At 41.1% G+C, this 25,112-nt stretch overlaps 2 protein-coding genes across 5 annotated transcripts in view; one reads left to right on the top strand and one right to left on the bottom strand.

Annotated features, from left to right (window-relative positions):
- LOC309444830 (transcription initiation factor TFIID subunit 4-like) overlaps positions 1–19,165 on the top strand; it is a 132,656-nt gene extending 113,491 nt beyond the window's left edge. For 2 of the 3 annotated variants that reach the window (XM_082062966.1, XM_082062965.1), the window contains exon 15: positions 18,831–19,165. In XM_082062966.1, the coding sequence (XP_081919092.1) occupies positions 18,831–18,998 (168 nt within the window). In that variant the 3' untranslated portion in view covers positions 18,999–19,165. Of the gene's footprint in view, positions 1–2,868; positions 3,126–18,830 lie in introns of those variants that run through there. The other variant, XM_082062967.1, reaches the window with a different exon arrangement.
- Positions 19,166–21,491: 2,326 nt separating this feature from the next.
- The window catches only part of KCTD15 (potassium channel tetramerization domain containing 15), a 44,249-nt gene continuing 40,628 nt past the window's right edge, over positions 21,492–25,112 (bottom strand). For both annotated transcript variants that reach the window (XM_082062971.1, XM_082062970.1), the window contains exon 5: positions 21,492–24,030. In XM_082062971.1, coding sequence (XP_081919097.1) covers positions 23,875–24,030 — 156 coding nt within the window. In that variant the 3' untranslated portion in view covers positions 21,492–23,874. The remainder of the gene's footprint in view (positions 24,031–25,112) is intronic.

Below are 25,112 nucleotides of genomic sequence, written 5' to 3'. Positions count from 1 at the left end.
CCTTGGGGTGCTGTATTTTGGTTACGTTGGGGTCTGTTCTTTCCGGAAGCAGAAGCCATATTATGTTTATGCCTTTAAAAAGAAGGTGACTCCTGACTGGATTTGATTCCTTGCAGCCAGAAAGCTGACACGGGGACTTCCTGAGGGCAGGCGATTGTCAGGAGGCTGTTGGTGTGCCCAGAAGGGACGCATTCCCCCGGGGTGGGGACACAAAGGCTCCTGCAGCGCCCCACTGAATGACCTGTCATCAGCAGGTGACACCTGGCCCTTGTCTGCTGCCCTTAACTGATGGAGACTGGGGAGCACTGAGAATGGTGAGATTGAACCCAACTCCAGAAGAGGCCTCTTTGTAAGCGACCCAAGGCTGTTTTGCAGCTGAGACTGGCAGGGATGGCCCCTGAGTGAGTTTCTTTCGGCTTTTCTCAGCAAAGCAAAATCTGATGGGTCCGGAAAAAGAGGTTGATGAACAGCAGGTTTTGCAGAGGACCCGCAAGTTGAGGAGGGCGAGATGCAAGAGGCCGTCTCCCAAGGAAAGGGGGGAAGAGCTGTTCTTTAGAGGAACAAAATATTAATGCAACCCAAATACAGAGGTTATATCCCCTCATAAGTTTTAGCCTGTAATGTATATTTTTCCTAAGGATCAAATTTATTACTCAGAATTCCTCTGTATCTAGAGGGACTCAATTTGGTTTATAAGTAACACATTAAGTATTACGTATGATCTTCAAAGTACATGTGAAGGGCTAGATTAAGCTGTATACTATTTTTGTTGATGTACAATCATTAACTATACCTGTAGTATTATTGGAGATGCTCACGACCCTCATAATGATTTGAAGCTGGGTGCTTTATGCTGCTGCAAATCATTAGCACATTATAAGCAAGAGTTTATAAGAACCTACTTTTTGTCTCACCAAATTTGAAAGAAGCTTTGTTAATTTTGACAACAATTGGAGAAACACAGCAGTGAATCTGTTCTCAAGTGATATACCTTAGTATATGGAGGATCCTGTTGCGAAGAACTTCGAAAATAATCATGGTTTATTAGCTGCACAGTCTTTTCCTCTTTGTTTCTATTCATTTAATTTAAAGTGAAACAACTCAGCATGCAAAACTAAAATTAGCTGCAAAAAAAGGTGTAAGTGAATAAACAGGCAAATCCATTAGAGTCGATGGGTTATTGGATCCCTTGCCATTCTTCAGATGGCGGCCTATTAAAAGTGGTAATGTCTGCCTGCGGCATGGCCCTGGGGCACACAAGAAGGCCAAGACAGGCATATTTCACATGCATCAGACACAAGAATTAAATAGACCAATGTTCCCTAAAAGACTGAAGTACATCTCTTTCTGACGTTCATCTCGGGCAAAAATTCATTGATCTCAGTATGTCCCTTGGCAATTATAAAATATTAAATCCAAGTCACACTTTTCTAGTTGGCTTAATTTTTTCTCTATTCACAGCTTTCTATTTGATCAATTTTAACAAGTTAGGAATAACATCTAATAATAAAATAAAAACTGCAGAGTGAAAAAGTTTGTTCATTTGACATTCTTATATTTTTGTGTTTAGTCTTTAGACCTGCCTGTCATCTTATTGTATTTTAAATAAATTTGCGCGCTAAATAGATGAAAAGAATATATATTTATACACACAAAACCCCCCTCCACTGTCTCCTTTGAATTAGCAGTTTCTTTTTAAAGCTGGATACTGGTATGTGCCCATGGTATTGCAATGAAATCTGTGTTTTAAAGCTAAATCTGTGTAGTTAATCAGCATTGTTTTTCCTGCTGTAATTATTTCTGCTTCATATTTCTCTTATAATGCCAGGCTGGAAAATGTAATATTGTATGTAATGTATGTAATGTACTTCTGAATTACACAAGCATTTTTTTTCCTGTTTTAACCAAAATTTGGGTTTATTCATATAAATACCAGTCAAGTAGCAAAATGAAAAATAACCTGTCAGAACCTGGATTTTTTAACCGAAATTTGGAGCTTGTAGCATACAGTACAGAAGAACTAATGGCTTTGCTAGTGGTCTTTGCTGATGAGCGGCTAATTGTGAGGCAGTGTTACTCCACACAGGCACTCTACCTGTTGTGTTCGCCTGTTCCCTTCCTGCTCTGCATTCTCATCCTCCTGGCACACTTTCAACCTTCCATTCCTTAAATAAGCTCATTCGGTGGCCAACAGCTATAAGCAATCTTGGCAGAGAAGACGTCAAGAAGAATGCTTAGAGTCTTCTTGGTTGGCTTTCAAAAAATGACAATCGTGATTATTTACTATCAGCAAAATTACCCAATGGAAAGGTGGGGGAGGCCAACCAATAGGTCTTAACTTTTCAGAAAAGTGAAGTTTAAGGTTTTGCTTTACATTTTGGAAGAGAGACCCTGCTGCCGTGTCACTACAGCTTTATAAACTACTTGATTTTTTTTTTTTAAATAACAAAAGCTATTGTAAGTATTAATTAGACAGGAAAAAGAGTATGGCTGCTGGTGTAGCTCCATTAGCACCAATGGAGAGAAATCAGCTTGCCCTCAGTGCCTGGTTTTGAACATAGACAGGTTAGATGTATATTTCTGCGCTTTCTCAATTGAATTTTCAACCTGGTAAACGTTTACATTAACATTCAACCTAGCACGTGTAAGGTTAGGTTCCTTATATGTGTTTATAGTCCTCAGCACAGGTTTGGTGATTCGCACCCCGGGGCAGTGACCAGTTTGCTCTGATGGCTGCACTGAGGTCCCTGCTGCTAAAACGAGGGTGTTAGTACCTCGTATCATCCATCCTTCTCTTTTTTGGGGGTGCTGGGGTATTTTTTTATTACATTGCTAATCGTGCCTTTCCCTTGCTGTCTCTTTGTACAGCGTATGTTGTAAGAGAGCTCATTTTCAGATGGAGCGCAAAGGTGCATGTAGTTACTAATTGACCAGCATCCGTCCGTCCTGCCTGTGACTAACAAAGAGGTGTGAGTATAATGCAGGACTCAGGGAACACAGGAAACTGCTGGTGACCCAGAATCCCACCAGCTGTAGGGATTTTTTTTTCCCCCTTTTTCATAGAAATTGTGATCCAGGCATTTAAAAGTCACTTCAAGACCAACATTACTCGTAAGCATATTGAGTCCTGAAAAAATGCATGTCATCTTCCCTTTCTAAAATTAATTCTTTATTCTTCTGGAAGAACCACAATTTTAAAACGGTCTGCAATAGAACATAGACTAAAATGCCGGTCTGTATCTCTCTCTCTATATATATATATGCATATATGTATATATATGCATATATACACATATATAATGTTTTCTAATTCCATACCTGGTTTACTATCAGCTGTTCGATATGGAACTATAAGCTGTCTCAAACATGGCTGAGACTAATCCTAATGAGATTAGAAGAGCTGTGTTCTGTGTTTGGTGACTGCGAGTTGACAGGGTGAATTGGATCTTTCCCAGTTTCAGTATATGACTTGGTAATATATTCTCTGTAATGGTGCTTGTGTTGAACAGCCCACACACCTTAATGACCAGCCCAAATTTGATTTCAGTTTCTTACCTGATGGACTGACACAAAATATGTTATTTATTAAAACTCTGATTCTAATTGAAGTTTTGTCTAATTAAACATTAATATATTGGATTCAAATGATACTTCTGTTCAAAATAGTTTCCTTTATTGATTCCCTGCTGCCACCAACCATATACTCTTAGTCTTGTGCTATTTATCTCATCTGCCCTGAACATAACTCTCGCCTGTTTGTCTTTGAATTTATAAATTGCAGAACTGGGTTTGCTCTTGAAATCCACTTAAAATTCTGTATTTCAACAAAACGAGACAAAACTATGATTTTCACTTCTATTTTCCGTGAGTTCACCTTATATGAAAGCTGTCCTTCCCCAGCTAGCAGTTGTATTTTTTTCTGCAGAAACAAATATAGCTGTTCTTAATTAAAAAAAAAATCCATTAAACATAAATTAATGATAGTTTAATCAGTTTGCTGGCTGTTTACATGTTTTTTCCTAGTCAGTTCTGCATCATGATATTCTTGATATTCTTACACATTATGTTACGATGCTATGATCCAAAAGTGAAATTAATAGCTGTAAAAAGTGACAACATTCTATTGTAAGGATGTACAATATTGTTTATTAAAATCATGCTGTTTAAAGAACATTTCACTGAACTTCATTTTTCTTGAACTGCATACTAATTTTAAAGGTCAGTATGGTTAGTTACCATAGTAGTGACCTAAAAATAACCTTTCTAGTATACCTGTATATTTCTGATCTGTAGTGTTAGCATTCAGAAATGTTCTTTCCCTTAGAGTTTCAGCAGCTAAATAAGTTGCAACCCCTTCAGCTATACTCATAAAAATTTGCTTCCAGACAACATGGTCTGTTTATTGTGTAATAATCGAAATGGCACTAAATTGCAATGATTGCCGAACACTTAGGAATTGCATTAACCACTTAACTGCTAAACTATTTTCCATTTTCTTCCTCACTGTGAAGTATTATATTGATTTTCCTCTTAGTTAGAGCTGCTTATTCAACCTCTGAGATGAACAGAATATTTTAGTAGCCTTGTACATTGTCATATTTTGAGTCAATCAGCAGTGACCTTGGCTAAGAATTTTCTAGAGGTTTTTAAAAAGCTATTATCAAGCAAAATAGCTCACAGTCCGTAGCCTTGGATCTTTACAGAAAATAAGGGGAAACACAAAACATCTCGGAGTGAGTTTAAAAAATTAGGAGAAGAATTAGATTTTTCTCTTTCTATATGAGATGGGTTATTCCATATTACCTTTAATACGCTGTTGCTAAGATAAATTACTTAATAGTTATAAGGTCATGTACAGGGACTTAATTGTAGCCTGCTATGTGGTGTTGGGAGTGTAACTCAAAATCTAAATACAGTGCTAGGTGAAGAATTGTAGTAGTGCCCTTGTTTTCTATGGGGCTGTTGATGACTTCTTGTTTTCCAACTGTTCCTTATTGACCGAGGTAAAACAGACGAACATTTGAGCAATATCCAACTTCCAAGCTCCATGGTGATTGCTAGCTCCACTACTTCTCTTACCAAACATTTTCCTTTAAAATGTATTTCCTTTTCCTCTCCAAGATGTAAATCCCAGTCGTGTTTGTGAGAAAACTTGTCTTAAAAAGCAGAGGGGCTTTTCGGTTTATGTTTTTGTGTTTGTTTTTTTTTTTTTTAAGCAAAACCTTCCTGAAATCCTGCTGCAAAAATAAAAAAGAGGGGGGGAAAGGCTGATACAGGTAAGGAAGAGTTAACTAGAAATGGAGCGGGGATGCTGGGGGGCAGCAGTGCTGCAGAACATAGCAGTGTTCGTGCGAAGGCAAGTCATTTCCCGAAACACTGCAGACACATGGCCCCGGGCAGTCTAAAACCTTTGGAGACCAAAATGGCTCGCAGGAGTTAGAAGTAATAAGGTGTTTTTCCCTTCTTTCTCCTTCACTGAAATTCTGTAAGGTTGCTATGCATTACCAAGGAACAATGCCACTATTTTTGTGTTTTATATGGGTATTAAGATCCATTACAATTTGACATTTTTAAGATTGGTTATCCTGTAGTTTGGTGTTAAATTGAAGTTGTTTGTTTTGAATTTAATTCTTTCATTTTTCAAAGGGAAAAAAGGCAGCACTGCTGTGCTGATAGCTTACTGAAGTATGCCAGGGTTTGACGTTTGAATTGAATGTTTGCTATCCCAAAATACAGGCAAAATTATCTGCAAAAGAAGTCTTGATTTTTCTATTTTTTAACCATTTTTTTAAGTTTCAAAAATGCTTTCTGGCTAGCTTTTTGCCATCAGATTGTAGAAGATATTACACATACAGCATATTTAATGCACACTGTTTCTGGGATTATTTTTAACACTGTGTTACGCATCCAAGACGTATTGTGCTTAATGCAACCTGCTTATGATTATTATAACCCTTATATGTTTGCAGCAGCTAAATAAACTCCACATCAAATAAATTACTGCAGCAATGTTATTAGGCCAGCAGCAATGTTAAGGACATCTGTTAACTCTTTTTCAAATGCCCTGTCCTTACTCGTTTATTCTAAACATTTCTGTTGTTAATTACTACTTAAGTACATCCAGTAGTCATTCCCACAGAGCTGTGAAGACCAGCTGAGGAGGACCAGCCAGGTTTAGGTCCCAGTCTCAGCCTTGCTCTGATTGCCACTGTGAGGGGGGACCTGTAGCTTATTGTTCTAGGGCAAACACAGGAAAATCAGGGTAATTGACACATATTTCCATTTTTGCAGTTACAGCAATAATTGCTCTAGCCAAGGAGACCTCATCTCAATCAGCAAGGCATAGTCTGAGCAACTTGCCCTGCTTAGGCTCTCCAAGTCTAACTTCTTGTTATTAGAGCTGGTGAAAAAAAAAAATGGCAATGAAACTTTCTGTGTCAAAATATGTTTTTGTCAAGGATAAAATGTTTAGCAAAAATACATCTGTTTCAAAAACATATTTGTCAAGAAGGTTTCTCAGCTCCGAGATGACATTTCTAGTGAGAAAGTGAGTCTATTGCGGAGTGGTTGCAGCCCAGATCTGGGAGATGAAAGATGAGCAGCGCCTTAGCCACTGGGTTGACGAGTCTCTCTGCCAATCGCCTTTGTTATAATGCAGAATGAAAACATTGTTGAGAATTGAAATGTTTTCCGGCTTAGTCTTTATTATGTGGTAAAATGTTACACATCAGAACCCGGTTCACGGTTCTTTTAAAAATAATCTCTTTCCATTTGAAATTCATGTGAGACCGTAACGTGTTTTCCTATCTGGCACCAAGAGTGGCCCAGGTCTCATCTTTATTTGTAATTTGGTGAATTGCAGGTATTTGATCATGAAAACAAACAGGATGCTGTTTTTCAAAGCTTGGATGGAACTTAAGAGCAAACCTGGTAAATTAAAACAAGCAATAATAAAAGGACCCGCAGAAATTCTTTATAGACAGCATCTAAAAGGTTTCTGTGTCTGTTGGGAGGTTTGCCAGAGCAGTGTGGAGCCATGTAGCTTTTCATCAGCATTGTAGGAAAAAGAGATGCAAAGTAAGGAATAGTCGATAAGTGTGTTTTGGTTTTGTCATCTGAGCAATGTCTGATTTTGAAATTACAGTCTTGCCTCTCAATATGATTGAAGCAAACCTGTAGTATATACTTACAGTATTGCCAGCTCCAGGATTTTCTCTTGCTCGTTACTACTGTAATTCAGTTAATCACAAAGCGCATGGGGCTCATTGCAGTGTGCGAGGCTGTGGAGGATCACAGCTCGGATACAAACCTCTCGTTAAATGATTCACCCGCAAACAGCCGGAGCGACCAAAGACAGGACTAACTGCCTGCAAGTGCACCAATTTCAGTTTGCAGGATGGCATCTCCTCCTTGGCCAGACCAAGGCGCCCCAGCGAGCCCTTGACCTCCAGTGGCAAAGCCGGTAGAGAGATTCCCACACCTGCTCCCCAGAGTCTGTCAGATAAGATCATGGATTGGCCAACTTTTATTTATGGGCCAATGAATTATGCAGCTGGGGTAATTAGATGTTTTGTTTTGTGATTCAGGATTATGCTCCTGGGGTGCCAACCTAGGAAGGTCTTCGAAACTGCATCATAAAAGTTATTTTTATGCAGAAGTGGAAATATTTGAATGCAAAAGAGAGTTGAGTGGGGGTAGCTAATGTCCCCCCGTATTTGGAGAGGAAGTGTGAAGCATAACCTCTAGTTGTTATCCATTAAAGCTTTGATTTCTCTTGCATTGTATGGCAAAGGAATAGGTTATTGTAGCAAAAACTCCAAAGGAAAATTAGTATTTCTGTCTTCCCCCAAGTAGACCTGTAAGACACACATGTTTTTGTGTAGATGGAAAACATATATGGAATTATATGTGTGTATTCAGGGACTCTGTTTGTTTGTATAGTTACTGTATGCTATTTGTGTAATAGGATCCTGATTGCAACTAAAATTCAGTATTCTTTAACTAAACCATCGTTTCCATGATATCCTTCTCTGCATATTTTGAAAGACATTTGAGGTAGCAGACTAGTATGTAGTTTTGACTTCTCTAACCTACATGCCTTATGTTTGTGCCTCAAGATAACATTGAATAACATATTTAAACTACTCATGTGTGAAAAAGCAAAATTATATCTCATGAACTGATTTCTTCACACATTCAAGAATTGAATTCCCCTTTTGTTCAGAAACTCAACAGAAATCAGAAGGAAAACAAAGTTTGCAGAAATTATACAGTATTTCCAAATGGAGACACTATGGGTGCCTTTAATGAGAAGGAATTATATTAATTTTAAAAGTTAAATCATTTGACAAAGGTATTTTATAAATGTAGCTTTCATTCTGTAGGCATTACAGTCTGGTTCAGTTGATAATGAGTCAGAAGTTTAGTGAGCTGTTATGATTTAATATTTTTAGTTGAATCTTGATATTGTAAAATAGTAATTGTTGATAACCATCTTTGATTCTTTCTTCAATTTCATCACCCATGAGAACCAGTCCTGTCAAATGCTAAGGCTTTATTTACATACAATAAAAACTAGCGGTGCATACGTTCTTTTGGCTATCATTAATATTTGTTAAACATATATTTGCTTTCTATATGTCTGTGAGTATGTAGTAGTTTTGTGTGGGTATGTATGAATTATACCAAAGCCATGGTCTTTCAAGGATTTTAATTACTATGTAGCTGTTCTTTGAGTTTTTCTAGACAAGGCAGACATGAGATGATGAGCTGTTCTGCAGTCCCTAGCATTAAAGCTGTTAAAGCTCAGACTTTGGAACTCCAACATCTATTTGAAAACAGAACTTGATAACACAGGATGCAAGTCTAAAATAACCAAACCAAAACAAAATCACAAACCAAACTCTGGGGAGAACTTATGTTTATTACCATATAATTAACATTTTCTTTTTCAATATGATGCGACTGTTTAGCTTTTATGGGTATGCAGAGCAGCGAGATGGTAAGGCGTTACAGTAACATTGCTGTTGGTGCAAAACCAAATTAGACTTGGTCTGCTTCCTAGTGCGAGTTGGTTAGACAGAGACCGAGTTGGGCGCTGTGCAGAACATTGCTAAAAACCCGGCGTTTGCTCTTGGAAACTGTTGAGTCGCTGGAGTTCCACTGAAGGTGATGTGATTTTTGGTATAAGAAACCAAACACTTGATAAATCAGTTTGTAAAGAGCAATATTTTTCAGAATGAATAATGTTCTGGTTACTGATTAGTGTCATTAACTGGCCTGTAGTTTTGAAGGGATATTTGTGTAAGAGCCTGACCAAATTAAGTCACTTGGGGAGCAGCGAAGGCTTGTGAAGAGCAGCGTGTAATCCGGCCATCCAGTTTGCTGCAATTTAATTTTGAAAGGGTAAGTAGAAGCCAAGATATAAGAACTCGGGCAGTTAGTGGGAAAAGCTGATATGGGATTATCAAGGTTAGAGTTCAGATAGAACAGATGGTAAAATAGTTATAACCTACTGTACCATATGTTACTGCCACACGCATTCAGGTAGCATATGACATGTACTGTGTGGAAAGATCAGTGGTCCTAACGCAGGTTTTTGGAAAGACCAAAAAAGCCCTTGAAAAATTGATTTAATAATTTCAGGCCAGGTTAATGAGAAAGCTGTAAGTGGTTCAACTTCACAACACAACTCACTAGTCCAGAAAGGGACACAAAATATTAGACACTGCACGCAACTTTATCTATTCTAATTCTGAGGAAGCTGAAGTGAAGCTTGTATTTCAGATCTGTTCCAGGCTCATTATACTTGAATTTCTGGGGAAAGTATTTAAAGAATAAACAAATTCACAGGACTTGAATTCAGACCATTGAAAACAGGTTATGATGTGATTTATGATTTTTGTAACTTTTAATCAGGGGCCAGATTTTCATAGGAATATGCTGTTAAGGTGCCAATGAAGTGATAAAATTCTCATTGGAAACAACTGGAGCTTCACTGGGTTAGAGTACTTCAGAAAGTCTGACTCGTGATCCATAATCTCTGCTGTTATTGCTGAAATGCTTTTTAAAGAATCTGATCTGATACCATGAAAATCAGAAGGTATAAGACAAGAAAGAGAAAAAAGGGTTAATAAGTCAGAAGTACTCAGAGAAGAAGTGGAATGGTAGCAAAGAAGAAAAATGAAGGCAGAGAGTTGTGATTTGGAGTGGTGCTAAAGAGCCTCTGGGCCTGAGATTCATCTCGCATTTTATAATGCTCATGTTGTGTTGTATCATAATGCACTTGCTCCTACTCGAGCTGCTTCTCCTCTCTTATTGCCAATGGTAAAAATAGGCCAGTAGCATCATTTCGTACTACCGGGTGCATCCTGAATTCCGCGTTGTTATTCTCTTGCCTCTCTAATTAATGCAGTAATCCTGTGCAGTGTGTGCGTGTGGACGTTGGCGTGTGTCTGCTCGGTTGCCCTCTGCCGTCATCTGTTCGGGTTCTCACGTTGCTGATGATGGGTTTGCCAGCTCCCTTCCAAGACGCTGAATATATTGCACTCCGCAGCCTTTTGTTTAACTTTGCCAAAAAAAAAAATCCCATCGTGAGCCTGTGTTTTTTGGCTGGTACTTTGGGGAAGGTTTTTCTTCTGTAGTTGCAAACCTCTTTTTTATATGTTTATTTTATTTTGGGAGTAAATAGATCTGAGAGCCTTGTCAGTTTATACACTGATCGGTGTCAACTTTCAGGGCCTGTCAGTAATAGCTATGCAATATGTACCAGATGATTAATGCTATTAAGCAATTTTTTTGTCTTAGACTTATTACCTGTTATAGTATCTGTTTTAATTAGAGATTGTAATGAACCCTTTGATTTTGGCTATCTGGTTTTTAATTTATTTAAAATAATAACTATATATTGGGGTTTTTTTCTAATAAATGGGAGGTCGTAATAGTTACTTGTTAATTCGTCTGTTCTTGAGGTAGTCTGAGTGGTATCCAAATGTATCAGGATAGAAAGATGACAGGTTAGAGAGAACTAAAAATGGAGCTTTAACATCTGAAAAAAATGTTTATGGAGGAGGATAAGGATTTGGGAATTCGTGTAGTGAGAGGGGATTACAGGGTTTTTTAATGTTAGAGCAAAGTTGCAATTGTCAGTATACTATAGTTAAACTGATCTGCATTTACTCAAGGCTTGACTGTAGTTGCTGGTGTCTGTAGGGGAGAAAACCCACCTTGTGTCCTTTTTGGAGCCATTCTTCGGGGAGTTATTTGTGCCAAGCCGATTAAAGTTTTCAAATATTTTATGAACAAACCACTACCTTAAAAAGAGTAAAGAGTGAGACTTAGTTGTGAGAAACAGAAATGTTAAGAAATCAAGAAATGAGTGGCCAAATGATTCAGCAGCTTCTCCCTGCTGAACTGTCATCTCTCCCTAACGTCTGAAATGCACCAGGCCTTAATTATATTCCATGATATGTGCAGTAATAGAGTGTTAGCTATCTCCCACATTCTATTTACAGGTATAACGTCTTATTTCCTGTACGCAGGACTGTGTTCTGACAAGGTGTTTATCCTGCAAGCTGAAGGTATTAATATTTAGTGCTTAATTTTATTGCCACTCAGTTCTGAGATAACCGCATCGCCTGCTTTGTTTTCTTTTATTTAATGGGCTGGGTGTATGATTTTGGGCCATGTGCTACCCTCAATCCACAGAGGAGCCTCTGTTAATTATAGGGAAAGGTTTATACCCCTGTTTGTAGATTAGACGAGCAACTTCTACATGGGAATAAAATGTGCCAAGAGCTGGTAGGTCTGTGGCTATTTTTGCCCTTTGTTTGGCAAGTGGTGCATAAAGTCACTTGATTGGCACGTGCACAATCGGTGGGAGCGCGCAAGATGGCCCACAGTTGCTAACATAATGATTTTAAAGTCTGGCTGTTATACATCATAATTAGGCTTAAGAACTGAGAGTCAGTTGAGATGAATGAGAGCAATTCTTGCTCTCAGGAGCTGAGAAAGTGATTTTGGTTTAGATTCTGCATTTGGGAGATATTTTTTTTTTCCCCACAAGCATCTCTGTCTTCTGCTCTTCCCCCTCCCATGGGAGGGCTGGCAATATACAAAACATCTATATGATATCTGTGTCTCACCATAAATAGGCGAGCTGTAGTTAGCACATGAAGCGTCGTGATGCGCTTCTTAGCGCTGATTTTTTCCTCCTCAAAACCAGCTGTGAATGGGGCTGGTCCCCACTGAGACCGTGTCCCCTACACTCGTTCTGCTCAGCGTGTCTTCAGTAAGAGAGACACCAAAAAAGCAACCGTACTGGCTAGCAATCATGTCTGTTTTAATTAGGTATTTAAGTAACTAAATTTTACAGTTACATGTGTCTAGAGATTGATGAGCGCCAAGAATATTTTAATTATTCTAAGTTTCGGATTAAATCAAAGTGCCAATCATACAGGTTAGGAAAGAAAGCGCCACCCACTATGTAAAGCTGAGATAGTTTTGAACTACTATCAAGGGTTACCACAAGGGGAAATTCAGGTGGGAATCACGTATGATTCAAGGAAAATGTGCAAGTTAGGCTGCAGGGCTTCTCCCAAGGCTGGTTTGACGTTTCTTGACTCTCCAGAGAGAACACAGGGATGTACAGCGTGACTGGGCTGGAGCGAGATGGGCAAGTCCTTTAAAAAACAAAACCACCACCAAAAAACCCCATGCTATTATTGAAAGCTGAGAAGGGAAAAGCACCACAATGCTTGAAAAATAACAATAAAAAAAATGTGGCAGGATTAGTATTTCAAAGGGAGCGGCGCTTTATTAAACATTTGGAAAGCATGGGAGGAGAAACATTCCAAACAAAATGAAAATATATGTGTACGATGGAAACAGGATAAATAGAATATTCCACTTGTAATTACCACTGCAAGAACACAGCCCAAATTTAGAGTTCTTAATCTTAATTTTTCATTGCTTTTAAGTCCAAGTAAGGTGAGTGGATTGTGGCGGGTATGAGATGTTTGTGGATAAAGACGTTGGCAAGGTCTATAGCTGCAGTGAGGAGCAGGTCCGTGAACAAAGTCAATGGAAAGACCTGGAGCCTGCACCACTGGGCAAATCCTGATTGCGACAGGACGTCAGAGGATACAAGGCATCTGTTCTTATCGCGTACCAAGTGAGGGGCACAGAGAGGCCTCGGAAAGGTTAAAAGGCTTTGCGGAATGCAGTGCTGGATCTCTGTGCAGGGAAGTCTTGAGGTTTTCTGTGTTATTTAGAGATCTGGTGGATACATTGATTAAGAAGTTAAAATTAGCTGCAGTCGGGTTTCTTCCTGAGAATGACCTGTTGAGGACCAGGCGGCTGAACAACCACATCCCTTGAGCAGGTAAACGTCATAGCCCGTACCTGCCCCACACTTCATCTGCGTCACTTGTTTCCATTGGGGCAGATTTCTCTTCATCCCAAACTGTTTCTCACTGCAATGCCGTATAACCTGCATTTTGCCCCTGCTCTCGTTCCGCTTGCGGGGCCAACGCTCTCTTGGGGGAGGGAATAGGTGGTCAGGTTGGTATCGTGCTGAGGTCCCTCCACTGATGGTGTGATGCTGTTTTACAAAGCAGGTTTTCAACTATAATAGTACTTGCATATGTGAGTTATCTTAGCATAATAAAGGCAAAGAGCAGGTACATATAAAGCATTCTTCTTGTCATGGCAGCCCATTTCTTTGGGTTGAAATAACATCAAGTAATTATGAACTAAAGTGATCGCATCTAAAGAAAAAAATGTTCACTGTATCCATGTCTTCGTATGATTTACCTTCCTCTTATTATTTCTTAATATAAAAATTACTGCATGCTGTCTTTGAAATGTTGCAATTGTGTTGGTATTTGAAGTACTTGTAAATACTTGTGCAAATCAGGTTTTCTGATGTTTGTCTGCAGGGCGAGGTGTGTGTTTATGTGCCCAGGGGAAACGAGATGCATTTGCATCCAGGAGGGTGTAGCAAGCAACGTGGGCCAAAATGGAGTCTGGAGGAACAGTTGCACTCCAATAGTGCAGGATAAAAATGTTTGCAAACAAAAATAACTATCTTCTGGAGAAATAAGGGTGTCTCATCCTCCCTGTAAATGTTGCTGATCTGAAGGCCTAAATTATAGCTTTTGGTGATGAATCTTTCTGAAGACACTCATAAAGCCACCATATTGTGCCTATGAAGATGCACCATCTTTTTGTAGATATAATTATATTGCGTACAGTATTGTTAATCTTTGAGGTGCTGACAAACAGCTATTACTTATTTTTCTGTACTTCAGGGGAATACTGATTTAAGGATGTTTCAGCTCTCATTTAAGTCAGTGAAATCATTACTATTAGCCTCAGTAGGTGCTGAATTAAACGCTATATTACGTGGGACAGCTAATCATACATAATATTATACCTGTTTTTCATGTACAAAGTGCCTCTCAGACAAAGATCTAATAGCACTTTACGCAGGTAAACATCATTGCTGCAGAATATCTCCAGAATATTTCTTATGATCCAAGACCTCTTATTCATAAGAGCAGACTCATATATACGTTATCTTCCCACTCCTTCAGTGCACAGAGGTTGGAGAGACAAAATTCCTGGTGTTTTTTTTACTCCATAGATGGCTCAGCTTTGAACTGTTACTGTGTGATTCCCACTTTCAGGTTTTGGCTCGAAGTGCAAGTTTGCCACGAGGATCTGCCACGTAGCCTGGGAAGAAAACCAGCAGATCTTTTATCATTATTGCCTTGTCTCTCTGGGTCACGGAGAAGCAATAGCGCGGTTCAGGACTATGTTCAAAGGAGAGATGTCAGGACTGAATTGTTTTCTGGTGAAGGAAGGATGGATAAAATATTAAAAGCAGTCTTCTGTTTGCCCTTATCTTTGTGTTTTCCGACAAGAATATTGCGCGGTATTGCCATAATTCAAAGTTGAAGGTATACAGATTTTTGGGGAAAAAAATTAATTGTTCAACAGTAGAAATCACTGTTATAAAAATCCGTGTAATTTGATATTGTATGTTCTTTCTTAAGTGAAAGCACTTCTGTCTCAAGCAAGGAACAGGACACTTTGGGGAGTTGCTTGGTTTAATTTTCATACACCTGCTGCTGTAATTATTGTAATTGAATGCACAGAGACATTATTACTTTCTGAGCAGTGAGGGAGTTTGTCCATGAAAATGTCAGGCGCGGTGTGTCTGTCCCCCCAGTGCTCCTTTCCAGTCGTGTTTAAACCTTTCAGGAAATAGCGATCAGGCGGGTGGTGGGAAGGGCTGGGCAGGAGCGGGAGCCATTCGGCGCGGCCCCCGTGCAGCGGCCGGGGCGCGGGGCACACGCTGCTCCCAGCACCCCAAGGGCTGCGGGGGCGCTGGCCGGGACTCTGGGGTGAGTTGGGGGCGGGTGCAGTGGTGGGGCCGTCGGGCCGGGGTGATGCTCGGCCGGCTGGTGGCAAGGGGAGAAGAGCCCCCATGGAGGGTGCTGTGGGGAGGAAGGGGAAGGTCTGGGAGGCGGGGGGCGGTTTGTGATGGGTGGTGGGTGCTACAGGGTGTCTCTGGAGGAGGCAAGAGCTGACAAACCCTCTGTAGGGGAGCCAGGTTTGTTGTGGAGACTATTCTTTAATATTCCCTGTGCGCAGGACTGTTTGTTTTAGTGTCTCTCCAGTCACTATGAGCACCTGTTTCATGGGCAGATCATTGGATATTTACCTAGTGATCTACCAAGTCTTTGGTCAGCATTTTATTTTGAACCATTTTTGTTCTGCTTTGCCAACAGCATGAGTTTCTCATAGAGGACAACCATGAAAACAGCAAACAGGCTGAGATGGGCAGCACAAAGCTTGCGTCACATCTGACATAAATTCAGAATCGCTTCAAAATGTGCACGCTGAACCAATAATTACTCTGATTCTTCTTAAGCCATAATTTCAAGCTAGGTAGCTTCCAACAGTTGACTTAAGCTTGACAGTCCAGCACTGTTATTTAAAATACTGTAAGCTGTATATACATCAGCTGTGCTTATGTGAAGTACATGGAGCCCTGTAAAGCAGCCGGGCTCTGATTCAGCGGGTTAACAGCGAGCGCGGCACCGTGGGGTGTTCGCAGGTTCCTGCGTTTCATTGGAGCTGGACAGCTGAAGATGGAAGGGGATGAGAAGTTGCTGTAACTCATGTGTGTGAGCAATCTCAAAATGAAGAGGCACTTCATATATACATTATTATTTTTTTATCTGGTCTGGAACATGTTAATTTTCCCTTACGTTATAACTAGAAGTTCTCTGATACAAAAGCTAGGACTGATGTGTGTTTGAGTGGGTGTGATTTGGTAACAGCTTGGGTGTGGCGGCCAGGAAGTAAAGGATGTAAACAATTTACAACCGGTTATCTTTTTACTTATCTCTTTACTTATCTCTTATTACTTGCCATAGATATAGACAACACAGGGCTTGTTTGGGTTAATGGAAAGTCTGTCATGCTGATAAAAAACGTGATTTTTCTTGAGAAAAATCTGCATTACTTCAATTTCACTATTCTTGGCAATTAATTTTAACTATGCTTGCATTCATGTATATAATTAAAAATTGTGGCATTTAGTAGTCTACATTTTTTATATAGCATCTGCAGAATAATTTGGAGTACAATGCAGTACCAAACAAATTGGTCTTTAATTTAAATTAGAGGTCATATTGACAGATATAAATTATTGTTCTGTCAGCTTCCAGATGTGCTTCTGTACTTGCTGAAATCATTCTTAGGATTTTTTGCACCTCGTAAAACAATTACAGAACACGATCAGGTAACTGATTGGCTTACAGGTGCAGCTGTGAATGTGCACAGCTTAACATTATGTTATGATGTTGCATTAAGTGTATTAAGTGTTCTTCCTACATAACGGTTCAGTATTGGGATCAATGTGATCAATGGGACTTGCCCCATCTTAATTCCAGCTACTCTGTTCAAATAGAAAGCAGTTACATGTTGTAAATGTACCTCAACTAACTCAGGAAATGGTTTTATATGAAGAAAAATGTGAAAAATTAAGTAGCTTTTGTACTGATATGTGGTCAGGATGTACAGGATGGTTCTAGTTTGGTTTGCTATGGACAGCATTTCTTATACACGTTTGTGTGTCACTGTCTAGGACATGTGGTCACAATGAGTCTGAAATAAGTGTTACCTGGGAGGGGGGGATGTACCATGTGGGGAACAGAGAGGATATCGTTGAGTCAGCTTGATTTAAAATAAAAGTACACATGGTGGTTTCTTGGAGAGAAGCAGCGGCGGCCCCGGCAAAGCGGTCAGAGAGCGGGCGGAGGCAGCCTGGGGTTGGGTTTCCTGCTGGACCTGCGCAAGATAAAGAGCACAGGTTTAAATGATGCTGTTTCTTTTAGGGATGCAAAGCACTTTGGCATAAAGGCTGAATTCAGGGCGCCACTAAATAAATGGACTGTGCGCTGGGGATACATCTGGCTTCAGCGTGGACGAGCAACCCTTGCAGCTGCAGCACGAGCTGCTTCTATGAGCAGTGGGGTTGGGTGGTAAATCAATTAATCTATTAACAAAACTGCTCCATACTGGACAGCAAAAACGGTGCTCGAAGGTTGCGGCTTCTCCCTCTCTTGCCTTGCAAGCTCAGCCACACTCTTGTCACTACATTAAGCCTTCTGTGTTTGTGGTTATAGGAGAACAGGATTTGCCCCACTACTGTAGTTTAGTAATCAGATGTAGGAGAAATAACATGACGGGTGTAGTTGTGCGCAGTCCGACTGCTGGTACCCAGGAGAAAAGCAGCGGGGAAACAGGGCTGTGTCCTACTCCCCGTGCACCATGTGTTCCCCTACTATCTTTCAGTAGTAAAATTACACTCAACTGTATTTTTAATGGCTAGAACCATGATCCTGGAGTAAGTATTTCCTGAGGAAAGAGAGGTAGGTTATTAAGAGCAGCAGTAAGTAAATTTGGAATCTTAAAAGTATTGAAAACTTTGCCAGATGTCTTAGAGGTTTGATAAATAATTTAAATCTTTTTAGAGATTAAACCCTATTTTTCTAAGTTAGAACAGTTTATTTTGTCAGAAATCAATTGGAATTAATAAAAACTGTGGTCTCCTAAGGATGAAAAAAGAGTTGAACGTGTGTGTGTATCAGGTTTCAGGTTTGAAACTCAACAAGCCTGCAGAGTCTGTAATTACGGCCTTTCAGCTTCTAAATATTCAGATCACAGTGTTCCCAGGCCCAGTTTGTGGATGTTCTCTCCATATAAAAAGCCAAGATGAGGTATTCAGTAATTCAGTAGCTCTGAATTTAAACAACCAAAAAATGATTTAGCCTAGCTTTAGAAAATAGTATACTCATGTTTCTCTTTATCATTGCATAACATCTGAGTGATTTAATTTTCCCGCTTCTCAGCCGGTGTGTGCTCCAGGAAGGTCATTCAGCGTCTCCCCACACTGAGCCTTTGTCTCATTGACCCTGGGGAGAGAATCGGGGAGAGAATCCTTAAAAGGTTCCTGAAATTAAAGTGCTCAAATACGTCTACAGTTAACACGGCTGCAGCAGGAGAACAGGCCGGACAGATTTGTCCCAAGCTGTAAATGAAGATCTGGCCTTGCCTGTGTTTTCCCTTGAGTTTCTTTACTCAGGTTAACTTGGTGAGGCTCAGAAGAACAGAAAAACCCCCCTCACATAATATGAGGCTCACAATAATCCATTTAAGATGTTTAAAACAACACAGCGGTTAGTAGTTGTAAACCCGCGAGTATGCGGACGCTCCTTACTGTTGCAGGACTTTTGACTTTGCTGTTCTCTTTGTAGGGCCTGGGCATGGCCGGCGGGACTCAGGCTGGCGCGGGGGCTCCTTCGGCCAGGCAGTATGCACGACAGAAAATAACGCGCGTAAACCTCAGGGACTTCATCTTCTACATGGAACAGGAAAGAGAAACGAGCCATTCTCTCCTGCTCTATCGAGCTCTGCTTAAATAAAGCCAAGGACTGTACTGATTTCTCCATACAGAAGCTCAACTTGCATTGAAAAGCTGTCATTTTAATGTGCCTTCTATTTTTTTCAGAAGTCAACGTTCCAGTACTTTTGTTTTGTAAATTGTCAGACACATGCAATAAATTCCCTTTATGTAAAAAAAAAAAAAGAATTATAAAAAACAGATAAATGTGCAGAAGGTTTTAAAAGTGTTAAATCCACAGATACAACCAACATCAAGGTCTTGCTGGATTTGGCTGTTGCAGATGAGGCTGCAGGAGATGCAGAGTCCGCTGCCCCAGCGCCCGCGGCCCGGGCCCTCGCCACCCTCTTAGGTTTGGTTTCCTTTATAGTTCTGATAGCGCTGTTTCCACTGACCATGGCGATAGCTGTGGTTATTTTAGATGCGTTACAGTTGCGGTTCTCTGCACAGGAAGAGCCGCTGCATGCGCTCACAGATTTCATGTATTTAGGTGTTTTGCTTTTACTGCACAGCTCGTTTCCTGAGCCATCTGCTGAACCAGATCCTAAGCGTACGAAATCTGTGTGGTTGGGTCCCAGCTGAGTTCCCTTGACTAGCGTCCAGTTGTTTCCTGCATCTCTTCAACCTTTTGCACATTTGTAGCAGCTGGTTAGTAACATGAATCAAAGTTGGGTTTTATTTTCTAAAAAATATCTTAATTTATTTATTGCTAAGAGTATGGTTTAACGGTGGTTTTAAAAGAGAGTATTGTTCAGTAAAGATCTTAGAGTATCTATATGGATTTTTAAAGTCACTGCAAAGGAACTTTTGGGGGCCCGTTCCACTCTCGGAGACCCAGGTGAGCGAAGCCCATCGCCCCAGGGACTCCAAGACCCCCATTGGAGGCTCATGGACAAGCACAGGACTTGAAGCATAAGGAGGAGTTTTAAGTACTGGGTTGGGAGGATGCTTTGGGACTGCTTTGCTGGGCTGGAGTTTAAGGAGCCGCCAGCAAAGTCAGCGCGAGTCGTTTCAAACGGCCAGACCAGGGAGCGGGCGGGTGGCCACGTTGGTGCACGTCACACACAACAGTATTATCAGTAACCACGGAAGGGAGACGTTTGCTTATTTATCTTTTCCATTTTTACTATGTTATGCTTGCCACTTTTTTGAGGCAATTTTTTTTTTATGGGAAACCATAGCAAAAGCACAAATAGAACTATTTGTCCAATAGTTTTAAAAACAAAAGTTTTAATTATTTTTTAAGGTTTATGAAAAGCAGAAGAAAATTTATACTGCTGCTATTTAGCCAAAAGATTATTCATAAGGTATTTAAGGCCAGGAAGTGTAAAATTATGTTTTAAATGTATTGATAATTTGTACATATTGTTTATAAAGGCCTTGTGTTTATTAGAATTACGTTATTTTGATGATTTCTGTACATACTCGTAAATACCCCCAATTTGTGTGAAAACATACTCCCTTATTTGTACTTATTTTGTAAAGAAATAAAACAATTTACTAAAGTAAAACACATCGAGTGACATACAGTATTAATTTATCCAACAGGAATTTCACATTGTCTCATAGTTCTTAAGCACTTTTCAGAAACATTTTGCATTAGAATATTAACAGAATACCCACAAAGAAATATTCAAACCAAATACTTCAATGTTTTGTTGTGCTGATAGTTATCCTTTGTCAACCATCTAATAAAATTGTCAACAAACCTCGATGCCATTAATACAGTGAATGAATGGACTCAACAGCTGCTTTCTCAGAGCGATGAGTCCGATGAGCACAACAGAACATCCTCCCTTTGCGTTCTGGCCGAGACGCGGGAGCCCCGCGGTGTCACCGGGTGTCACCGGGTGTCACCGGGTGTCACAGGGCACACAGCCAGTGCCACCGAACACCCCTGTTCTTCCAGCCACGGGTTCAGTGCTCAGCGACGGAGAATCGGAACAATTTGTTCAATCAAATCAGGCGAAAAAACAGGCTGGGCTCACTTTTGGGCCTCATTAATAACTTGCTGGCTGCGCACCACAGCTTTACTGGAGCGTCTATGGTATTTTAAACCATGTTTTAGTGACGTTGGGCAATGTTCTTAATTAACTTACGTTGCTATGGTTTAAGGCCAGAAGTAAAAATTCAAATCAGTTTTTGCTGATATTGTTGCCTAAAAATACAGGGAAATAAGTAAGAAAGATATAAATGAAACTGTAACAAACTTTAAATAAGTGACCTTAAGTTACTAACTAAAAGAACATGTTGCAGCTTAACTTCTTTTTTTTTTGAAAGGCATATTTCTTCTACCAAAGTGATTGTTTCCACATGTCTTCCTGGCCTTGGTGCTGTTTTGCAGTCAACGCTGTGATGTCACGGCTCAAACTTTCCGTCTCGGATTCACATTTAACGCGGCGGGCGCAGCCTGGAACCCTTTACGGTGCCGCCTTAGCGAGCTGCCCCGAAACCGGAGCCGCTTCATTGAGCGGTAAAAACCAACGGTGAACACCAAACTGAGCAAACCCAACCAACCACAACCACTCGCAGCGCTGTTCCATGTACGCCGAGAAGCACCGGCGGGTACCCGGTCCCGGTGCGAGGGGCGGAACCGGCGCCTGTGGTGGTGAAATGTAAACACGTGGTGACCACCTTTCCCAGCCCGGAGGTACCGCAGGGAGCGGAACCGTCAGCAGCGCCGGGCGCTGCCGGTGCCGCCTCTGCCTGCGCGGGAGGGCGGGAGGGAGAGCACGCGGGGTAAAAACACGGAGCTACACGCGTTATTCGAACTTAAAGTGAACTCAATGTATGAAAGTAATAAATAAAACACCTTTTTCTTTTGTAAGACACGGCTACATCAAGCTGAATGGAGCAAAGGGCTGGAGGAGACGCAAGCGGAAATTCTCGCCTCTTTCAAACAACATGGGAGATACAGTGAGTGTTCCACCCTACTTGCTTATTTTTGATCATTTACTTTACAGAAATGTTTATGGCATGAAGTACTGTATAAGAAATGTGCATACACAAATACATGACAATTATACGTTAAGTTCTTTACAATATTAAATGTATAATATACAATTCTACAGATTATCTTACATACAAAGGTGGGTGTTGCGCCATATATTCAAATATGGCAATACCTAGCAACTTTAGAATGTCGTACAAGTATAAAACCACAAAATAAAATAACTTTACAACTCTTTTGAAGTAGACAGATCTGCTCAAAGGTTCTGCTAAGTTAGCAGGCCAGTACTTATCAGCTGAGATTTCTAGAAGAGGTTTCTGAGTTGGGTGACCAGGGTGAGCAAACCTGCAGGGGTCTGATTTTCCATGGACAGGTATCCAGCACTTTTCCAAAAATCAGACCCCTGCCTCGATTGTACCTCGGATGGTCAATACCGCTCATCACTTTGGAAAATATTAGTCCTAGACTTAATTTTTAAAATTTTACCTGATTGTAATCGATTTGCCATTAAAGAACTGCTAATTGTTGACCGCTTCATACTCTGTCCCTTGTTCTGTACGGCCGCATTTATGCACCTAAAAAGAGTTTAATTAAAATTCAGCATCTACAACAGTATTCTATAAATTAACGTGGGAGAAACTAAATTGTGATTAACACATGAATTAGTTACTGAGGACCCAATCATGCTAAACAGCAATCGAGAGGATTTAGCAGAAGGCTGTTTATAACCCGCACCTGCGAACACGGTGCTGTCTCCTGAGTTAGGGAGCGAGTCGGCGTCGCTGCTGGTTGGGGCAGGACGGTGGGTGACCTGCTGCGCACAGCGGGCGCCGCCACAGAAACTACACAGATAGAGGGCAGCTACAGAATCGGCATTTTAATAATAGTTTAAAATAATAGAGAAAAACAATCTAAACAAAAGGTGGCCTGCTCTCACCGGACAATGGCAGTACAGGGTTTGATCTTTTTGCAAAAATTCCAGACCCATAAAGAGTGGTCTAGTCCAAAAATCTTAACGTTTCCTCCTAAATGTGGGCTTATAACAGGGTTAGTGAATGAGGAACGAGGGTGGCAGATCTTGCTTGGCAGAACTGCGCTTCCTTGATGATGCGAAACTCAACAGTTTCCGAGGCAAAACAAGACTGATGTGAAGAGAACTACAGCTCCACGTTCGGGACACGACCCGTGGGTGATGGTGGGCAGCATTTGATTTTGTGCTTCCAGATCCCTACTTTTGCAAGTATTGCCATAATCGGTCTTGGCAAATCTTTAGTCGCTTTTTTTGGTTGGTTTGTGTGGGGTTTTTTAAGCACCGAGCACCAGTTGACTATGAATCGGTCCTTTTCTGATTCTGGATTCTGTCCACAGAGAGATATTTCAGTTGGAAATGTATAAAAATAAGCCATTTGCTAGCGTGAGCGAGTACAATCACAGAAGTGTAACATAATGTATGGAGGTGTAAAGCACGTCTGATATGAAGGAGGTGCGGCTGTCAGGGAGGATTCTCAGTGCAGCTTTTAGTACCGTCTTCCTCTCGAGGTGCCCACTTCACGCGTCACAGCATCGGGTGTTGCTGGAAAGGCCGTCAGACCCTTTCTCCTGCTGATCTATCCACTTTGCTGTCATTAATTGGTCTTTCTGCAGAAGTCCAGTCTCGGGTCAGGCGTCTGTGAAGCTTCGACTTGCTCACCGCCGCAGCTGTTGGGCCCAAAGTACGTTCCCAGCAGGCCTGGGATGCTGAGCATGCTCAGGAATTTCATCGTGAAAAACAGACAACTGGTTTTTCAAATGCATTTCATGGCTGGCGATGTGACAGGTAGTTTCAGAATACCACTAATTGGCAACAGAAAGTCAAAATCCGTTTGCTAATACTGTTTTGCAAATCCTTAGTGTTTCACATAAGGGACTATTAAACACTTCTACGGTTACAAAGGAGCACGGGTCGGGTCTAGTCCAGGGGCTCCTGTTTTATTCTGATGGTTGGGGTGGGTTGTGGTCGTCTGTCTTCGCGACACAGCACGTATTCACTGAACTGAGAGGAATCCACCCCACCACCACAAGAAGCTGCCACGTTAAATCCCTTCTGAAATAATCTTTCGAGCACCTGTAATGTGGGGGAAAAAAAATCAGATTAATATTTAGCAAATTTTAGTGATAAAAGCATTCAGGAGCACTGGCTGTAAATGATGGATTTAGTCTTTCGAGTCCTCGTTGAATGAATATTATTCAGCTATAATTCTATAACTTATTCTTAAATGACTACACTGTGATTAAAGTCTCGCTCTCAGCAAACCTCTGTAGAAAACAAAAATTAATCAAACAAATAAGCACTCTGCAGAGCAGCTTAGTACTTCATATAGTAAAATCCTGGGCTGTGGTGATATTGATGTTATCTCTTACTGGTTATAGAAAGCAACGCTGGGTTTGAGTCATAATAAAAACTGCCCATTGCTCATTAGTAATATGAACAGTGTTACGGAAAGGGGCTGAAAACGCTTCTCAGCTCTTCCTTGGCAGATGAAAGTGTCTGAGAGTCTGGGTGACACTTCCACCAGATCTGTGTGGAAATGGCAGCTGTGATTCCCCTCGCTGCTCTCAGCCACGCACGGCGGGACGGGACGCAGCCAAGACGTGGGCAGCAAGAGACGTTCTGGCCCAAGAGAGAGGTTAATTTGTATTGCCCAAATATGTATTTTCTCTTTCTCTTCCTAGAGAAAAGTTGGTGCAATTTAGATGCACAAATTTAAGGAACCCAGAGGCAACTTTAATTTCCAAGACTGTCACACAGCACATCACCCCAGGACATACTGATCTTGGCTGTATGATAGGGGCCGTGCTTTCACATGGGTGAGCATTTTGATATACGGTTTCCCAGCAGAGCAGGACTCACACAGACTTTTCTCGGCGTTAGGGGAGAGCAGACGCCAGCTCCACCTGTGGCAGATCTGCAAAGCGAGGTCCATGGGAGGAGACGCCGGGCTCCATCTCTGCCGCGGGCAGCAATGCTGGGGCCAGGGCAGCGATCCTGGGCCAGGGCAGCAATGCTGGGGCCAGGGCAGCGATCCTGGGCCAGGGCAGCGATGCTGAGCCAGGGCAGCAATGCTGGGGCCAGGGCAGCAATGCTGAGCCAGGGCAGCAATGCTGAGGCCAGGGCAGCAATGCTGGGGCCAGGGCAGCAATGCTGGG

Source organism: Streptopelia decaocto (assembly GCF_964273445.1).
Source record: "Streptopelia decaocto genome assembly, chromosome: 11".
Taxonomy (NCBI): Eukaryota; Metazoa; Chordata; class Aves; order Columbiformes; family Columbidae; genus Streptopelia; species Streptopelia decaocto.
Note: the sequence above shows the minus strand (reverse complement) of the source record. Positions and strands in the feature narration are given on the sequence as shown.